Below are 19,879 nucleotides of genomic sequence, written 5' to 3'. Positions count from 1 at the left end.
ATTAACTGGTAGATCCTCGTCCAAAGTACTATATCCAGAGCAGCTGAGAGCGCGAGATCCGAGAACAATTGTGGGGGTATTGGTGGTCTCTGGGGAGCGGGAGCAGAGTGGCGCGGGAGATTGGGGACGGTAAGGGGCTTGTGGAAGTCTCTAGGGGCGTCTTGGGAGTTATTGGAACCGCAGGAGATAAAAGACACCGGAGTATAAAAGGAGGGGTAACATCGCCATTTAAAATCAATCTTCAGCTACTTTGCCAAAACTCGAGTCGTTATATTTTATATTCGGTGCTCGAATAGGTTTTATCACTGCATTATATAAAATACCCAGAGTAAAAAGAGTGACTATACTCTTTTTACTCTAACGGCCGAAAACCATCTCTTCGTCGTCAATGCTGGGTTGTAACAGCGGATTAATGCTATAATATGATGCTGGTCAGGAAGAGGTGCTATGAAAAGGATGCAGAGCCGTACCATTGTCTTCTGGCATTGAACTACATGAAACAAACTCCGACAAGGAGACAAGGAGTATGTTTTCACCAGTTTGTTTGTGTTAGTTTGTCCGCTAGCAGAATTACTCAAAAACTACAGGAGATATTTAGGCCAAAATTGGTGGGTAGATCAGCCCATGTCCCAGGAAATAATCGATTACTTTTGGGACCGATCCGGATCGTAATACAGATTCTGGATCCGGAAAATACTTTGAGAAACCCTAATCAATTATGAGAAAACCTGACCCACTATGAAGAGTGGTTTGGAAATTACGTTGCCCTTGTCGGAGAGATGTGCTCCACTGAGTGCCCCTCTAGTTTTGCTTGTTTTCGAACATGAGGATTGAATGTGGCTTGCGTTAACATCTTGAACACGAGGTCTATCATGCAATAAAGAAGTTGGGAGAAGTGTTAGACCGAGATTTTCCCCTATTAAAAAAAAAAAAAAAAAAAAAAAAAAAATGAAGGGACATTATAAAATGTGGTGCATGGACAGATATAAACAAGTGGTGCTGAAAAGGACTTGGCTAATTATAAATATCGCCTATAAAATCAAAGGAGAGAGAGAGAGAGAGAGAGAGAGAGAGAGAGAGAGAGAGAGAGAGAGAGAGAGAGAGAGATGGAAAAATGGTGGGGGTAGAGTAGGGATGAGTGGGCAAGACGGGCTGCACTGAAGCATGGCAGGGAGGTATACTGATGACGATAGGCACTGCACGTAGGACAGTGGGGTTAAAGCTGCAGATTTCTCGTGTTCTGGTTGTGCAGTACGAGAGTGGCGAGGCTTTTTCTACAGAGCAATGGAAATACGTTCTACAAACCAAAATACGAACAAACAAAATAACAAGGGGAAAAGAAGGACAACCTGAAGTATGCAGGTTGTCTCGGTGTGTTTCTATATATAGCCAAACGCCATAATCCCATACACGGTGGCCGTCTGACTTCGAGTTAGTTGCTTTACGGGGAGGGGCACTAACCCTCCAAGCCACTTGTTGATACGTAGAGAAACATATATGGGTTGGCTATGTGGTTGCCACTCAGCGATGTAAATGGTTTCCTGGTTTACAGGAAACCTCTAGGCTTGTCATTCAATGTAAAGCCCCCTCAAAAGGAGAGAAGAGTATCAGGATAAATGGTAAAGGATAGCAAACGAATACGCCCAACAACCAATGCCTCTAGCAAAAACTGATATAAAATTTTTACAGTACTGAGAAAATCGCACTGAAAGGACAAATCTGATTAAAAAGTTACGAGAAACGTACCTGCAGCACTCAAAAAAATGGCACTGAAAACTGTAAAAATAAAAGTATAGCAACATGTGGGAATGGGGAAGATGGAAGATCCCAAGTGCTACATAAGGTGCTGAGAAAATCTTACATTCAACCTTTCTCTGTCATACTTGCTGTTCCTGAATCTGTGGAAACAGCTTGTATTGAATCAAAATCTAACTTCAGTATTAACTACACTCAAGCTATGCAAGACTAAAGGAGAAAGTATTGGCAAATATTACCTAACAAGGAAATGCGCAAGGGACCATATTCTTGTTGGTTAAGGAGGCTCCATAGCACCTCCTTACCATTTCTTCATACGGTAGATAAATATGTTCGTTATTTTTAAGTTGTTGATATTAAAAAGACAAAGCATGCAAGCTATCCCATACACAAATTTGTTAAATACGTACAAGAGCCTCCTAAGCTGACAAGAATATGGTCCTGGTAATGTGTAGATTTTTCCACTCACTGGATGTAGTGCTGCCTACTTCTACATCCAGCTTTATCATTCTATTTTTGTGTCGGCCCTCTTTTCCTACTTCCCTCATTTCTTCTTATTACTTCTTTCCGCTTCGGGTGGTTATACACTGACCGTAAATTCTTGTGATTTCCATTAACCCAGAAAAGCACTTACAGTGCCGGGTGGTAATCTTATAACCAGGTCATGGAGTCAAGTGGAGCCTAATGTTGTGCCCCTATTAACTGGGTGCAGATAAATGCGACATCCACCCAGGAACCAAACCTCCAAGCTTTCTCCTGTGCCTCGCTGCGGTGATGTGCTGTCAACCCGAGGTCTCACTCTAAGACCTCATCCCAGGTCTTTTTCGGTCTGCCTCTCACGACCCTACCCCCAACATTCACACATCTCACTTTCTGCACCCAACTGTCATCCCCTGCCTCTCCACATGCCCGAACCATTTCAGTCTATTCCTCATCACATCACCAATAAACTCCAGTCCCATCCCTCCTCTTACCTCTTCAATCGTAATTCAAGCCCCCCCCACCTCCAAGATCTCGCATTCAAGGACACACTTGCACATGCACCTAATCATTGTCATTTCTGTACGTTTGAGCCTACGAATATCCTCCTTTACTGCCCAGGTCTCACTACCACACAGCATCGCACTCCTAACGCATGCCTCGTACAAAGATCCCTTATCACGGAGGGAGAGCCTTCTCAATGTCAGAGAAGCAACAGCTCCCTGAACTTCATCCACCCACTCCTCACTTTAACCACTTCTAGCTCCAGCCCCACCTACGGCACATAACATGTCTCCCAAGTAGTAAAACTCTTCCACATACTCAAAAGACTCACCAGTAAGATCAATCCTCTCACACCTAACAATCTAGAAACAAAGATCTACAAAGCACAAAACGAGCTTTCAAAAATCATACCCAATGAAATGGGCCACATAGTCATTCACACAAAATCAGTCTAACACATTCACTGACCAAATAACTGTCAACTGCAAACATGGCCTACAAGCCACATAGTCATTCACACAAAATCAGTCTTTGAAACTGTGGCTCAAAAAATATACCTATGTTCCACATACAGCTATGGGAGTTAGTCCGTTGACTGCCAAGTCAAACACATTCACTGACCAAATAGCTGTCAACTGCAAACATGGCCTACGAGTTAGGTCGGAAAAACGTCAACATGATGATGAAATGTTAAGAAATTATTCACCAGCGAGTTCACGCAATGCCAAGCACACGGCTACCTCCATCATTTTAGGTCATGGCGATATTCAGAAGCAATCAGAACTATCAAAGTCTACAGTACTTCTATCAGTAAAGCTTTAGTCATAGTCATTTTCATTAATCATTTTGGCCTGGGAATGTTACTTTTATTCTAACAACCATACAATTATCTATCCACCTATCAATAGCCCGACGCCTAAATACCGCAAAATGGTGGCCACAGACAAAACACCTCCAAGTCGCTGTCACCCACCATTTGACTGCCCTCCCCGCGACTCACTCCCCCCTCCCTCATATACCTCTCAACTCCATCCCTTCACCTTATCCTTGGTCTCCCCCTCCCTCTCCCTCTCTCCACATCACCTACATACACCCTCTTACGTCTTTCATTCTCCATTCTCTCCACGTGTCCAAACCATCTCAGTGTATTTCTCTTAATTTTCTCCATCACATCCACATCAACTCCACAACGTTCATTCACTTCTTCATTCGTCAACCTGTCCCTCCATGTCACTCCACATGCTCCTCTCAGGTAACTTACTTCCACTGCTCTCTCTCTTGACTTGTTCCCCTCTAGCAGGGTCCACGCCTCCCTTCCATACGTCAGGGTAGGGATCACAATACTCTCGTGCAGACTTCTTAACTTCCATACTCACCTCCCCATTTCTCATCACCGCTTTCAGTGAACCAACAACCTTCCTTCCTGCTGTACCCTTTCAAGCACTTCATCCCCAAAACTTCCATCCTTACTCATCACACTACCCATGTACCTGAATGCACTCACATAGGCTACTCCATATCCTCACTGTGCATTCTTTGACCTCATTCCTCCCAAACACCATAACTTTACTCTTGCTTACATTAACTTTCAGATTCTTCTTACTCACTGTCCCAAATTCATTCACCAAACCTTGCAACTCTCATTCATCTTCACTGAACAATACTGTATCATCAGCAAACAGCAACACCGGAATCTTCCACACCTCACCCTCATTCATTAGAGCCACCCCCTCATCCACTGCCCTATCTGGCACCTTCTTTACAACCCTAACCATGAATATATTAAACAGCCATGGAGACATCACACATCCCTGTTTCAGTCCCACATTTATATCAAAGAACTCACTCAGCTCACCATCCACTCGCACCGTATCCCTTGCTCCCTCGTACATACTCTTCATAGCAGTCAACAATTTCCCATCCACTCCATAGATTCTTAATACCTTCCACATACCTTGCCTATCTATTCTGTCATATGCTTTCTCCAAGTCCATGAGGGCAGCATATACTTACTTTCCCTTCTCTAGATACTTCTCCAATAGCCATCTTAGAGTAAATATCTATTATATACACCCTTTTCCCTTCCTAAATCCCCTTGTTCTCCAACTAGCTCCTCTGTTATATTCCTAACCCTACCAATGAGTATTCTACCATATATTTTTCCAATCACACTAAGAAGGTAAATACCCCTACGGTTACCACATAATTCTCTCTCCTTTTTCCTCTGTATAAGGGAGCAATTATACCTGATTTCCAGTCCTCTGGAACCCTTCCCTCTTTCCAAGCCAATTTACACAACTTTCATATCCACTCCACAACAATCTCACCCCCATACTTTAGCATTTCACCACACTCCATCAATTCCTGGGGACTTTCTCATCTTGGTCTTATTCATTGCTTCAACTACTTCCGCCCTACTGATCTCTTCCTCCCTCCTCTCATCTCTTCTCCCAGTCATTCCCCAACCACTTATACTCGCATTTCTCATTCTCTACAACAACAAATCCTCAAAGTCCTCCTTCCATCTCCTCATGAAAGTTTCTCTCTCTTCACCAACTATTTTTTTCCCATCTTTCACTCCCCTACTACTTCCCCTTTCACAATGTCTTTACCTCCTTCCAAAACAATTTCTTACTCTCCCTCCATTTCACACTCATATTCCTCCCAAACTCTTCATCCACTCTCTTCTTACTGTCCTTCAACAGTCTCCTCACCTCCCTTCTCCTGCTCACATATACCTCTCTTCTCCCCCACCTATACTCGATAGCTAGATAATTATAAAATGACAAATTTATGCAGCTACCCCTCTGTTAAACAATCCTTGTATGCAACACGTTAGAAGTGTAATGCCGTATGGCAGTGAGACTGGCAATAAAGGAGGAAACATTCACAGGCTCAAATGTCTGGAAATGAGAATCAGATGGATATGTACTCGTAGTACACCCTTGAATGACAAGTCTGAGGGGTTAGGAACGCAAATGGAGAGTTGAGAGGAAGGATGGGACTTGAAATGTATTGCCGTGATGAGAAGGGGTAGACTGAGTTGGTTTGCGTATATCAAGTGAATGATGGATAAAAAGAGTGGGTGGGGAGGGTGAGGCATTTGTATTGGGGGATAAGTACACGGGGAGAAAAAAAAAAAAAAAAAAAAAAAAAAAAAGTCATACCGTGATCCTCACCCTACCCTAGGATGGGAAAGGAGGTTCGGATGATGATGATGTCATACCGTGACCTCATGAGTTTGGGAACTAAACAGGGGCTGCTAGAGATCGAGCAGGGTGGAAAGCCACCATCAGGTGACCAACACCAATTCATGCAAGCAGGTCATAAATCAAAGCATGAAGTGTTACTCCCTTAAGATGAATAAAACTGAAGGCACGAAGAGTCACATTCAGTTATCACAGTAATAGTTTTATGTCAGCTCTGGGCCATTCATGAACTGTTCACCAAATTAAAGCAAATCATTCCCTCACTATTAATTACACTCCCAAGCATCTCACTCTCAACCCCAGCCAGGCTGATTCTTTATAAGGTAGTATACCTTCCCCGAGTCATTGTTTTACAACTTATGTAAATTTTATCTCAAGAGGTTTGCAGCTTGGCCTGTGCTGACCTTCACTGTGCCTCATATGCCATCTTACAAAGCATTTATTATGCACATACTTTTAACTTTCTCTCTCATACATATACTGTATATATAAGAACAGCAGTGATCAATACTTGCATGGATCAGCTTTGGATCAATTACTTGTACAAAAGCTTAAGTGTTCAATGAGTGGATCAACTGGCATTGTGAACACAGGTTGCAAGTAGTCATTAGAAAAATGAGTACATAAAAAGTAACTGTAAACTATAATTCATTACAAATACAACATAAACAACATATTATCTTACCCAAGGACTTGAGGCAAGACTAAGAAACAGGAAAGAACAACAGACAGAACTAACAGCATGCTAGTTAAAACAGGTCAATCAAATATATCCTTCAAAAATTCTGCCAACTTCCTTATGGCTTTCCTACCTTTCACTAGTTTAGCTTAACCTCTTCAATCTGAGGAAGCTTCTTACTTTGGCTTTCTCCTGACAAGTTTATTGCACTTTGTAAAGCACCTTAGTAGTGTACGGGTACAGTGAAAGCTTTATCTAACCCCTCCAGTTCACAAACTTTTATGAAGAATATAGTCTAAAGGAAAGAAGGAAAGAAGAGGGTAACTAACTTGAACCATTAGGCAGTGATTTAAAAATAGTGCAGCTAACACAGGTCCCTCTACAATTATTTGCCAAAGCAGTTAGCTAGTGAGTGAAAGATCTATCTATCTATCTATTGCCAGACGCCATAATCCCATAAGGGATGGCCATTTGACTTTGAGTTATTTGTTTTACGGGGAAGGGCACTAACCCTCCACCAACCCACTTGCTGACACGTAGGGAGCACGTATGATTTGGTTATATGGTCACCACCCAGCGTTGTAAATGGTTTCTTGGCTTACAGAAAACCATTTGGCTTGTCACTCAATGTAAAGCCACCTGTAGAGGGAAAAAAAGCAATAAGTGATAAGAGAGATGGGAGAAATAGGAAGAGAGGACGACAGGCACAGAAAAAGAATGATAAAGGCTAAGGAAGAAGTAGGCAGCACTACATCAAGTGAGTGCAAGATAAAAATGGTATATTACTAGTGGACAAGGGAGCAAAAGTGAGCAGATGGAGAGAACACTTTATGGAATTGTTGAAAAAATAGAATAATGGCAAAGTATAAGTGGCTGGGAATAGTTGGGAGGAGGAGGAACGTGAAAAGAGAAGGAAGCAGCAGAATGAAGTTGTGGAAGCAATGAATCAAGTTAAAATGGGGAAAGCCCCAGGAATTGATGGAGTGTGTGGTGAAATGCTGAAGCATGGAGGAGAGACAGTAGAATGGATGTGGAAGATGTGTAGACTGGCCTGGGAGGAAGGTAGAGTCCCAGAGGACTGGAAGTCAGGTATAATTATTCCCCTGTGCAAAGGAAAGGGGGGAAAAGAAGTGTCAGATAATCACAAGGGCATTTTTCTTCTTAGTGTAGCAGGAAAAGTATATGGTAGGATACTTATTGACAGAGTTTGGGAAATAAGAGGAATTAGTTGGAGAAGAACAGGGAGGTTTAGGAGAGGAAGAAGTTGTGTAGATCAGACATTCATTCTTAGATCTTTCGTGGAAAAGATTCTAGAGAAGGGAAAGAAGTTGTATGCGGCCCTCATGGATCTGGAGAAAGCATATGACAGGGTGGATAGACAACGATTGTGGAAAGTATTAAGATATGAAGTAGATGGGAAGTTTTTGAATCCCGTGAAGAGTATGTCTGAGAGGGCTAAGGCTGCACTGCGTGTGGATAGTGAACTGAGTGAATTTTTATATCTGACGGTTGGATTGAAACAAGGGTTGTCATGTCTCCATGGTTGTTCAATCTGTATATGGATGGGGTTATAAAAGAGATACAGGGTACAAGGTAGGGCAGTGGATTTTGGAGCAGCCCTAGAGAGAGAGGGCAGTGTTTGGAAACTCCCTGTACTGTAGTTTGCAGATGATGCTGTGTTGTTTAGTGAAGACGAAGGGGAGTGCAAGGCTTGAAGGATGAGTTTGGGAAAGTATATAAGAAACGGAATCTTAAGGTGAATGTAGGGAAGAGTAAAGTTATGGATTTCGAGAGAAATGAAGTCAGTGAATATACAGTGAGGCTGGATGAGGAGGAAATGGAAAATGTAAGTTGTGTTTAAGTACTTGGGTACTGTGATAGAAAGGATGGAAGTTTAGAGGATGAAGTGCTTGAAAGGGTGCAGCAGGGAAGGAAGGTTGCTGGTTCCATGAAAGCAGTGATAAGAAAGCGGGCATGGAAGTGAAAAAGCTACTACATGACAGTATTGTGATAACAACTCTAATGTATGGAAGTGAAGCTTGGACCTTCTTGGAGGGACAGAAGTCAAGAGTGATAGCAGTGGAAATGAGTTAAGAGGAGCATGTGGAGGAAAGAGGTTGTGTAGATCAGATATTCATTCTTAGATCTTCAGTGGAAAAGTTTCTGGAGAAGAGAAAGAAGTTGTATGCGGCTTTCATGGATCTGGAGAAAACATATGACAGGGTGGATAGACAAGGATTGAGGAAAGTATTAATAATATATGGAGTAGATGGGAAGTTGTTGAATGCTGTGAAGAGTATGTATGATGGTGCTAAGGCTGCAATGCGTGTGGATGGTGAACTGAGTGAATTTTTCTCTTTGAAGGTTGGGTTGAAACAGGGATGTCATGTCTCCATGGTTGTTCAATCTGTACATGGATGGGGTAATTAAAGAGGTACAAGGTAGGGTAGTTGATGTTGGAGTGGCCCTGGTGAGAGAGGATAGTGTTTGGCAACTCTCTGTACTGTTGTTTGCAGATGATACTGTATTGTTGAGTGAAGGTGAAGGGAAGCTGCAAGGCTTGGTGGATGAGTTTGGGAGTGTATGAAACGGAATTTAAAGGTGAACGTAGGGAAGAGTAAAGTGATGGTCTTTGAGAGAGGTGAAGTCAGTGAATGTACAGTGAGGTTGGATGGTGAGGAAATGGAAAATTTGAGTGCATTTAAGTACTTGGGTAGTGTGATGAGTAAGGATGGAAGTTTGGAGGGTGAAGTGCTTGAAAGGGTACAACAAGGAAGAAAGGTTGCTGGTTCCTTGAAAGCAGTGATAAGAATCGGGGAAGTGAGCATGGAAGTGAAAAAGTTACTACATGACTGTATTGTGATACCATCTCCTTATGGAAGTGAAGCTTGGACGTTGTTGGAAGGACACAAGTCAAGAGTGAGAGCAGTGGAAATGAGTTATTTAAGAGGAGCCTGTGGAGTCACATGGAGAGAGAGGCTGACAAATGATGATATAAAGGAGCATTGTGGGGTGGATGTGGATGTGATAGGAAGCATTAGGAGGAACACACTAAGGTGGTTTGGCCATGTGGAGAGGATGGAGGGTGAGAGACTGATAAGAGTGTATGTGCGTGAGGTGTAGGGGGGGAGAGGGAGGGCGAGACCGAGGATGAGATGGAGGGATGGGGTGGAGAGGTATATAAGAGAGGGGGGTGTGAGTTGGGAGTAGGGCAGTGAAATGGCGGGGGACAGGGCAACGAGGAGGCGATTTGTTTGTGGCCACCCAATACGGGATTGAGGCGTCTGGCAATAGATAGACAGATAGATGTGGAGTCACATGGAGAGACAGACTAACAAATGAGGAAGTGAAGGAGCATTGTGGTGTGGATGTGGATGTGACAGGAAGAGTTAGGAGAAACACACCGAGGTGGTTTGGACATGTAGAGAGGATGGAGGGCAAGAGACTGACGAGGAGAGTGTATGTGAATGAGGTGGAGGCCAAGGATGAGATGGAGGGATGGAGTGGAGAGGTATATGAGAGAGGGGGGTGTGAGCTGGAAACAGGGCAATGAAATGGCAGGGGACAGGACGACATGGAGGTGATTTGTTTGTGGCCACCCCTTACAGGATTAATGCATCTGGCAATAGGTAGAGAGATAGACTGCTAAAACTCATCATCATCTACCGGGTAATCAAAGTGTACATATTACAATGCAACCTCAATCCTGCATTCTTCTGTTTTCCATAACTACCATTACAAGGTTCACACTATTGTATACCCAATTTGAAATTTACATGCAAATATTCGTGATTGAAACATTTAACATTTTTACCGAAAAATTGCTACCCTCTGCCATATTTCAAATCCTCAGCAAAGTATAGGAAAATAATTTCTTATATGAAGTACCACCATGCTCCAAAGCAGTTGTGCATTTGTGTGGCCTCCAATATGAAACTAAACACATACTAGCACAATAATATGTTTTCTTTCTTGATCTGTGCTGTGAAATGTCATCATCATCATCATCATCATCCGGACTTCCTTTCCCACGCATGGGCAGCGTGAGGAGTAGCAATGTCCAGACATCCCAATTTGCCCAATCCAATGGGCCACGCTTCCATTCACTCATCATTCAAGCCTCCGGAATCCTGGCTCTATCAGATATGCCAAAAAACATTCACGTCGTTCTGTAGCTTCACATAATGAAAATTATACCCACATGGAACTGCTGTTCATTAATAAATACTACAGTTCTGGCCCAAAACTGTCGTTACTTTTTAAACAAACAGCATTTCCACTGCTAAGCATTACTTTATTCATTACCTTAATTATTAAGGTAATTAAAATTGATGTAATCAAAGAGTGTTTATTTATGCTGAAGTATCCATAGCAGTGAACTTATCCTTGTCCTTGCCCTGTCTGGCTGCCCGGCCAGCTGCTCTCCTCTCAATGATCTTCTTGCGGTCCTTGTCCAGCTTCAGTTTCATCACACACACCTAAAACCACCCATAAGAGAAATAACACAACTATTATCCTGCTTTCAAATATCTCAAATCTACAGCATTACCAGTACCTAAAAAACACTGTACTGAACTTCTACCCAAATAATCTACATATTATAGCACCTCGTCTAAAACTTCTTACCAATACACGCTGCATACTGTACAAGTAAATAGTTACTGAAAGCCCTAATATAAATGACATATTTCCATGATTCCCTCTAGTCAGCAGCCTTGGAACATCTAGGAGCCAGGAGTGAACCTGGTGCAACTGGCAAGTGAGCGTGTCTATCAGGTGGGGATCAGCACAAGAGAACCCTGCCCTCACCCCAGCACTGATTGATGACAATGGCGGACAAGGCCACAAACTCACCCACCAATTGCCCCCTCAGAGAATGGATTAGCCATTGTCATCATACAGAGGGAGTAAATACATATTTCTATTAAGCTTACAATAAAAAATCAAGTATTGGGATCCCTGTAGTACCCTGTACAGTCAGGAACAATTGCTCACCAAATATCCCCCCCCCCTCCCAATTCATACTGTATTCAGCTGGATAATATTCCAAAGGGGAAACTTGATATGTTTCTCTCCCCATAAATGATGCTCTTTGATATGCATCAGGGAAGATGAATATGTCCTAAATGTGACACAGACAGTGGATTACAGAACTATGGGAATTGTTGTTCCTTACTGTATATAAAACAAGAATTATCCATACAAAGGGACATAAGAATTAACTAAAAAATTTAATGGCATTTAGATGGCTTTTGATGTCGTACGTGCAAACACAGCTTGTATTGTCTTCCGCTGATCTCTTCTTGTATTAGGCTAAAGAAATATGACAAGGTAACCAGAACAGATGGCCATAATGTTGAAATGTTATTCATGTACAAATAATCAGCGAAATATGCACTACAATAGCATAGCTGGGGTCAGCTAAAAGACTAATAAGTGGTGCACAGAGTACATTAAAATCCCACTCATTTGCTTAACACTGTACAGTGAAAGCTCAATTGTCCATGTTCAGAACATCCGATTTGCGGAGTGTCCGGGCTATGACCGAATGATGAAGTGGTATGACAATAAATAAAATTATCCGTATGATAGCTCCTGTTTAAACAGCAAGCAAGCCACAGGTAAGCGGGAGTGAGTCTACCCCCACCCATGTCTCCCGTTCACGACCTGCACACGAGAGTGATGGGGTAGAGTTTGGTGGGGCGACTGATAAGGAAGGGAAGCCACCACCAGAGAGATACTCTTGCTTGCTCATTCTCGTGTGTATGTGTGAATGAGAGAGTACTGATACAAACAATACTGTATTCCATTAATAAACCAATCTAAAGGTACTTGTTTTGTTTCCACCATATTAATTGTGATTTTGGACTATTCGGGCACCCCTCCACACCATGTAGCCTGGATAATCGAGCTATCACTGTACACAGGTAAAGGTGTCACCTGTACTAAACATACACATGAAATATTTAAACATTTTTATACCACTAATGTAAATTAATCCCAAGTAAGGATCCCAATACTCTTTTGTTCCACTTATTCAACTAACATCCTTACAAACCTTTGAGGGGTGGATGCCAACATAGACTGAGGCACCATTTGCCTTCTCGCGTTGGATCCTCTCAATGTAGATGCAATATTTTTTACGGTAGACACTGACCACTTTGCCCACCTGCTGGCCCTTGTAGTGACCCCTCACCACCTGTAAAGTTAACATGAATAATGACGATTACAAAAAAGCTGCATCAATATTAACCGTACGACAACTCAAAAAATGAACAGATGGGGTTACGAAGAGTTATAACAAGAGTTGTGGACAGAGGAGTTGAGATGCAGATTAATGGTGAAGTGTGGAGTACAGTATCTCACACCTGATGTACCGTATGCAGATGATGTGTTGCTTGTAACAGTGAACAGGATATTTGCAGAACCAGTATAAAGTTTTATGAATGTCTGGGTGGCACTATTTGAAGGTAAATGTGGGTAGAGTAAGGTGATGAATACTGAGATGACTATTTGATGAACTGGTAAATGGAGACAAACTGGTAAATGAGTTTCAATACATTAAAGCAGTACAGGAAAGGGGTTAGTGTGTAAAGCATGTGAAAAACAGAGGCTAAGGGAAGAGAAATGCCTTCATAATGGAACAGGTCTGGGCATGGAGGCTGTATGAGGACAGCACAAAGTTGCATTAATGCCTACTACCTACATTAATGTACAGGTGCTGGGCTTTGGTCAGCATGAGAGCAAATAGATGAAAGTAAACTTGGAATGCGATAATTGAGGAATGTGTGGAATGTAATGAGTGGATAAGAAGTGATTTGCACATGAACAGTAAGGAAATCATTTAATATCTGCTGCTGTCACTGTTGCACAACCCTAGTCTGTCTGACAGCTGACCCATCAATTGCAGGCATGCAATTGCTCCTGCAGTGAACTAACATCCCCATGCAGCTGTGGCAAGATGTGGGGATTAGTGGACATTTGGTTCCAAGGTGGCATCTTGGAGTACTCTGAAGAGTACAGCAGGGGAAGTAGCTACAGCTATGAGTAGGTGGGTGGATGTTGGCTGTGTACAGCTAAGGCTCAGCCAGAATGATTGTCAGGAGGGATTGTAGGTACAAGCTATTTTGGCAGATGGATGTGGTGGTGTGGCTGTGCTCGTTAAGGATAAATGGGTGGAATATGCTATGAATGTAATAAGGGTGAATGAAAGGATAACAACATTCAAAACTGTTCAGTAGACTCCATAGGCTGGCTTGGATGACGTAGAAAAAGACAGATTCTGGGATAACATGATACACTTAGCAAGTGGTATGGGGGATGAGGAGATAAAAATTTTGGAGGGGGACTAGGTCTTGTGGGCGAGGCAGCTCAAGGATATGAAGGGGTACATTGGAGATGCATACATGGTATGAGGAATGTAAAAGGGGAAAGGATACTCGAATTTGGGGAGGCAATGAACACGATTGTGTGCAACACACATTTCTGGAAAAGGAGAAAATTGTTCACATACAAGTCTTGTGGAAATAGTAACCAGATTGACTATTTCCTCATCAAGAGGGCTGATAGGGGGTTGGTGTGGGACATTAAAGTTATAGGGAGCAAAAAGTGTGTGCTGCAACACAAATTACCGATCTGACACAGTGCTTAAGGAGCAGCCTGTGCACCAAGGAGGATACCATGGAAGCTGAAAAATCTAGTAGTAAGGAATGCCTTTTATAGCGAGCCCAATCCAATGGGCCACGCTTCCATTCACTCATCATCAAGCCCCCGGAATTTTGGCTCTATCAGATACATCAAAAACATTCACCGCATTCTGTAGCTTCACACAAACGTATCTGATAGAGTCAATCTGGACGCTATCACGTTAAAAAGAGGTACCAAATCCCTGATCATGCACTTCTCCTCACAATATTCACCCAGCCAGCTCGATCTCTTGTCAGTTCCCTAGCCTCACTGACTTCCAAACCTCTCTTCCTCACACACTCATCCACCACATCTCTCCACCCTATCCTTGGCCAACGTCACCTCCTCCCTCCTTCAAATTTGCTCAAAAATACCTTTTTCACCACTCTGTTGTTATCCATTCTCTCCACATGACCATACCATCTCAGTACACTCTTCAATTCTGGCTAGGTACCATTTATATTATATTTAAAAGAGGCAGGGTTACAGCTCTCCAGTTTCTTGTAACCTTTCTATGATCGTCAGCCACGGGACTTTATTGCACATTTTTTGAGGTCCACGATCATCAACCACAGGACTTAAAGGGTTAAAGAGGCAAATCAGATGAAGGAGAACTGGCATATCATAGGTGGGCAGTGTGTGAAGAATGATGAAAGAAAGGTAGTGGTGAACAGTGAGGATATCAGAAATGTCTGGAGAGAGCCAGGTTGCTGAATCACAAGTTTTCCTGGAACAAGGAAGGCTTGGAGTCTACAGATCCAGTGTTTGGCCCTTGTCCTTTAATAAACGCTACTACTGTGGGCAGGGCAATAGGCAGGATGTAGATGGTAAGGAAGCATGTGCATCTGGACTCTACTGCTGAAATGTTGAAGGCCTCAGGAGATAAAGGAGCATGGTTAGTCACAAATTTGATGATACGATTACGTATGAGTGTGTTGTCCCAGATGACTGGTTAAAGAGTGTGACTGTAAATGTGTACAAGGGGAAGGGTGATGTCCTGGAAAGAGGAAATTATAGGGCCGTGAAACTTTTGGACCAGATAATGATGGTAACGGAGTGAGTTCTAGAAGGCATGATTAGGGAAAGAGTGAATTTTGATGATAAGCAGTTTGGGTTTATGCCAGGTAAAGGGACCACTGATGCCACATTCACTGTTTGACATCTTCAGGAAAATTACATAGGAAAGAAAAGAAATCTGTACTTTGTTTCTGTTGATCTGGAGAAGGCCTATGACGGTCCCTAGGGAGGTGGTGAAGTGGACAATGAGAAACCTTGGGATTGAAGAGTGGCTGGTTAGAGTGGTTATGGCTATGTATGTGGGTGCTTGCACCCAGGTGAGAGTGAAGGGGGATTTGAGTTGAGAGTTTTCTGTGACTTGCAGCATGCATCAGGGGTGTCTTGAGGCCCTTATTGTTTATCATTGTGCTTGAAGCCCCATCACGTGACTTTAGAAATGGGCTCTGTGGGAGATGTATGCTGGTGACTTGGTGTGGATTGTAGAGAATGAAAGGGTGGTGGAAGAAAGACTTAGAAAGTGGAGAGATGGTATAGGGCAAAAGGGCATTAGAGAAAATGCAGATACTGTATCTAGGGCTGGTGGCACTACTGTAAAAGAAGAGCGAGAGTTGCCATGTGTGGTTTGCTACAAAGAAGAGGGAAGTAATTCCATCTTCTGCAGTATAAGTGGGTGCAAACAGATGTAGGAGTACTAGAGATAGACAGTGAGATAACTCTTTATTTTGTGTGTGTGGTATATCAGAGAGAGCATGTGGAGACTGTCAGGCATGAAAGGACTGAACTTGTTGGCGAGTCTCTTGAGTGTGTGGAAGTTTAGCTTGGGAGACATGTTATGTGCTAGAGGTGGGGCTGGAGATGGCTCTGTGGCTATAACAAGGATTGGTTGGAAAAAGTGCAGGGAGCTGTTGCCTCTCCTGACAATGAGAGGGCTCTTTTCATGCTAAGTGATCTTGGTATGCAGTATGTGTTAGGAATGTAATGCTGTATGGTAGTGAGACCTGGGGAGTTAAGGAGGATTTTCATAGCCTCAAACGTACATTAATGTCAATGATTAAGTGCATGTGTTTTGTGTCCTTGAACGTGAGGCCTTGGGGGGCTAGATTTACGATGGAAGATTTGAAAGGAAGGATGGGACTGGAGTGTGTTTGTGATGAGGAGAGGTGGACTGAGATGGTCTGGGCATTTGCAGAGGATGGAGGATGACAACTGGGTGCAGAAGTGGGAAGTGTAAATGTTGGGGGTAGAGGTCATAGTGCCACCTCAGGGATAAGGGATTGAATAGGGAGGGTGCCAGAGATCGAGCAGCATGGAAAGCTGCCATTGGTGACCAAGGCCAACGCATGCAAGCACAATCCAGCCTTTAAAAACAAAACGAAATGTGAATGTTACATTTGTGTCTCTCCATCCAGTTAATGGGTAGTAGGCTCCATGTCACCCAGTTATTTGGTTATGTGGTTAACACCCAGCATTGTATGTGATTCCTGAGTTACAGGACACCATTTGGCATATCACTTAGTGCAGAGCTACCTGATGTGGAAAGAGTAATAGTGACAGCAGGGGTGGGAAAACAGGAAGAGAGGAGGATAAACAGACAAAGAATGAGACATGAGACATGAAGTGGGCAGCACTACATGAAGTGAGGGGATGATGGACGCCCCCACCAATTACCAGCTTAATCGTTTCATTTGGTTTTTGAAGGCTCCAACATGCTTGCATACATCAGCCCTGGTCACCTAATGACAGCTCTCCACACTGCTCGATCTCTGGCAGTTTCCCTATTCAGTCCCTTATCCCTGAGGTCATACTCAATGACCTCATCCCACATCTATTTTGGTCTACCTCTCGCTATCCTACACGTAACATTAACACTTCTCAATTTCTTCACTCAGTTATCATCCCCCATCCTCTCCACATACCCAAACCATCTCAATCTCCCACTCCTCATCACAACATAAATATACTACAGTCCCATCCTACCTCTCTACTCTTCCATTACAAACCTAGCCCCCCCCCAGGCCTAGGACTCAGGGATGCACTGCACATCCACCTAATCATTGTCATTTCTGTATGTCTGAGGCTGTGAATATCCTCATCCTTTACTGCCCAGGTCTCACTACCATACAGCATTACACTCTTAACACGTGTCGCATACAAAGATCCCTTTGCACTGGGGGAAAGCCCTCTCAATGTCAGGAGAGACAACAGCTCCCTGAACTTCTAACCACTCCTTACTCTAGCCACAGAGCTAGCTCCAGCCCCACCTCCAGCACATAATGTCCCACAAATAAGAAAACTCTTCCATACACTCAAGAGACTCACCAGCAAGTTCAATCCTTCCACGTCTGGCAATCTCCACATGCTCTCCCCGACACACCACACACATGAAATCAACATTATCTCGCAGTCTACCTCTAATATCACTACATCTCTTATGCACCCACTTAACACAAACACTGCACAAGATGGAATTACTTCCCATTCCCCTATGGCAAACCCCACACATGGTCACTTTCTCTCTTCTTTGACAGTACCGCCACCAGCCACTTTTGTTTTATCTGCATTTACTTTCAAGCCCTTGTGTCCCATACCATCTCTCCTCTTCCTAATATCTTCCCTCCACCTTCCTTTCATTCTCTGCAATCAACACCAAATCATCATCATACAACATCTCCCACAGGAGTTCATCTGAAGTCACATGAGAGGGTTTCATGTACCATAATAAACAACAAGAGGATCAAGACTGATCCCTTATGCACACCAACATTCACAGAAAGCTAATCACTCAAATCTCCCTTCACTCTTACCTGGGTGCAAGCACCCACATACATGGCCATAAACACCCTCACCAGCCACTCCTCGATCCCAAGTTTTCTCACTGCCCACTTCACCACCTCTCTAGGGACTGTCACCTATGTATTTTTCCTGAAGCTGTCGAACAATGAATATGGCATCTGTGGTCCCTTTCCCTGGAATAAACCCAAATTGCTTCTCATCAATAATCACTTTCTCTAATTATACTTTCTAGAATTCTCTCCATTATATCCCTCCATTACTTGGTCCAAAAGCTTTATGCCTCTATAATTTCCTCTATCCAGGGCATCACCCTTCTCCTTGTACACATTTACAATTACATTCTTTCAGCCAATCATCTGGGACAACACACTCATATATATTTGTACTTATCAAATCGGTGACTAACCCCACTCCTATATCTCCTGAGGCTTTCAGCATTTCAGCTGTAACTGAAAAATATAAATAGGCTATGTACAAAAAATGGATATATGGGGCAGTGGAAAGGATATCTATGAGTTTGAAGGTGGAAGGATGTACGGTATGCCAAGAGGAATGGATAAGGTAAATGACTGTTTCAGAAAGCAAGATACCGGTACTGTATAAGTTTAGGAGGCAAGGGAGTTGCAAGAAGACGGAGTTTTTGGAAAAAGTATGTATGGTGAAGCACATATGGGTTTCACCTCTCTTAACTGATGGTTACTGGAATAATTACAAGGTTCTGACACCAATTTTTTACCTGACAGTCAATAAGCAGCTACCTGGCAGGTGTTATGTAAGTACCCCAATTACGTTTGACAAACATATTAGGTCTGAATATCTTTTTAAAGCCAAACAATAATTCTTTAACACCGATAACATTTACCTCAGTAAATATGGGCCAACTGACCTACTCTTGTACTGCAGATATCCTCTCTTATATTAAGGATCTATAATATATACTGTTACTATGGCATGTGTTGAACTGCTGGGTGTGTTAGGTCAATAAGTCAAATGTTCATTATGTTAATTAAGCTAGGCTAAATACCAACCACTGTCTTTACTGTAGTAAATGAAAATCCCTTCATAAAAATCCTTCCACCATAGACTGCTTCTGCAATCATATCCAACCAAAATCAAGTTCCTGGTAAGACCAGTCATAAATTCACTTGACTTACGTTTACTGCAGTTCAGCAATACTTCATTACAATGTATTTCACTGGCTGAGGTTGTGTCTTATGTTTTACCATGGCTTGAAAATATGCACACACCTACAGTTGAATAAATTAAGATACTCGAGACAAAATAGTACACTATATATAATGAAAGTCAGCTTGTAATGCACTAAGTACTGTAGTAATCAGCAGTTTTCAGTTCACTGTCTCCAGCAATATAACAAGACCTGAACATAAATGATGTTACTTATCTTTGTGCAGAAGGTACAGAATTATTACCCAAGTATTTTCATGTTCCATACTTCGTGTACAGTGTATGTAAGACATTTACAGTATTATTGTACTTTCCTATCATTATTATGAAAACATGTGAAGTTGACAAACCTCTTACCTGAACTTCATCATCCTTTCTGATGGGGATTGATCGAACATTATACTTCTGACGCAGTTCTTTGGAAAGTGGTGCAGACATGAACCTACGGCGGATATGAGAGGGAGCATTAAAGTACCGTTCCCTGTTCTTGCGCCGGGAGGCAGTCTTAAACTTGTTCAATTTCATGGTGGATACTGAAAGAAAAAATCAGTCCTGATAAATTTTACCATAC

General features: G+C 42.7%; 1 protein-coding gene across 1 annotated transcript; it reads right to left on the bottom strand.

Annotated features, from left to right (window-relative positions):
- Nucleotides 1-10,961: 10,961 nt before the first annotated feature.
- Nucleotides 10,962-19,879, bottom strand: RpL26 (ribosomal protein L26). The gene is made up of 3 exons (XM_080286160.1): nucleotides 19,666-19,879; nucleotides 12,686-12,826; nucleotides 10,962-11,105 (listed from the first exon to the last, which is right to left on the bottom strand). The coding sequence occupies exons 1-3, from the start codon at nucleotides 19,831-19,833 to the stop codon at nucleotides 10,980-10,982; spliced, it is 435 nt and encodes a 144-aa protein (XP_080142286.1). The 5' UTR covers nucleotides 19,834-19,879; the 3' UTR covers nucleotides 10,962-10,979.

The sequence above is a fragment of the Coenobita brevimanus genome, chromosome 110 (assembly GCF_032717465.1).
Source record: "Coenobita brevimanus isolate Jiangsu-jjx chromosome 110, ASM3271746v2, whole genome shotgun sequence".
Classification (NCBI taxonomy): Eukaryota; Metazoa; Arthropoda; class Malacostraca; order Decapoda; family Coenobitidae; genus Coenobita; species Coenobita brevimanus.
Note: the sequence above shows the minus strand (reverse complement) of the source record. Positions and strands in the feature narration are given on the sequence as shown.

Coding starts and splice junctions, on each gene's coding strand:
- RpL26 (XM_080286160.1), bottom strand. CDS start 19,833: ATGAAATTGAACAAGTTTAAGACTGCCTCCCGGCGCAAGAACAGGGAA. Junction 12,827..19,665: donor GAAAGGATGATGAAGTTCAG/GTAAGAGGTTTG, acceptor TTAACTTTACAG/GTGGTGAGGGGTCACTACAA. Junction 11,106..12,685: donor TTGGCATCCACCCCTCAAAG/GTTTGTAAGGAT, acceptor GGGTGGTTTTAG/GTGTGTGTGATGAAACTGAA.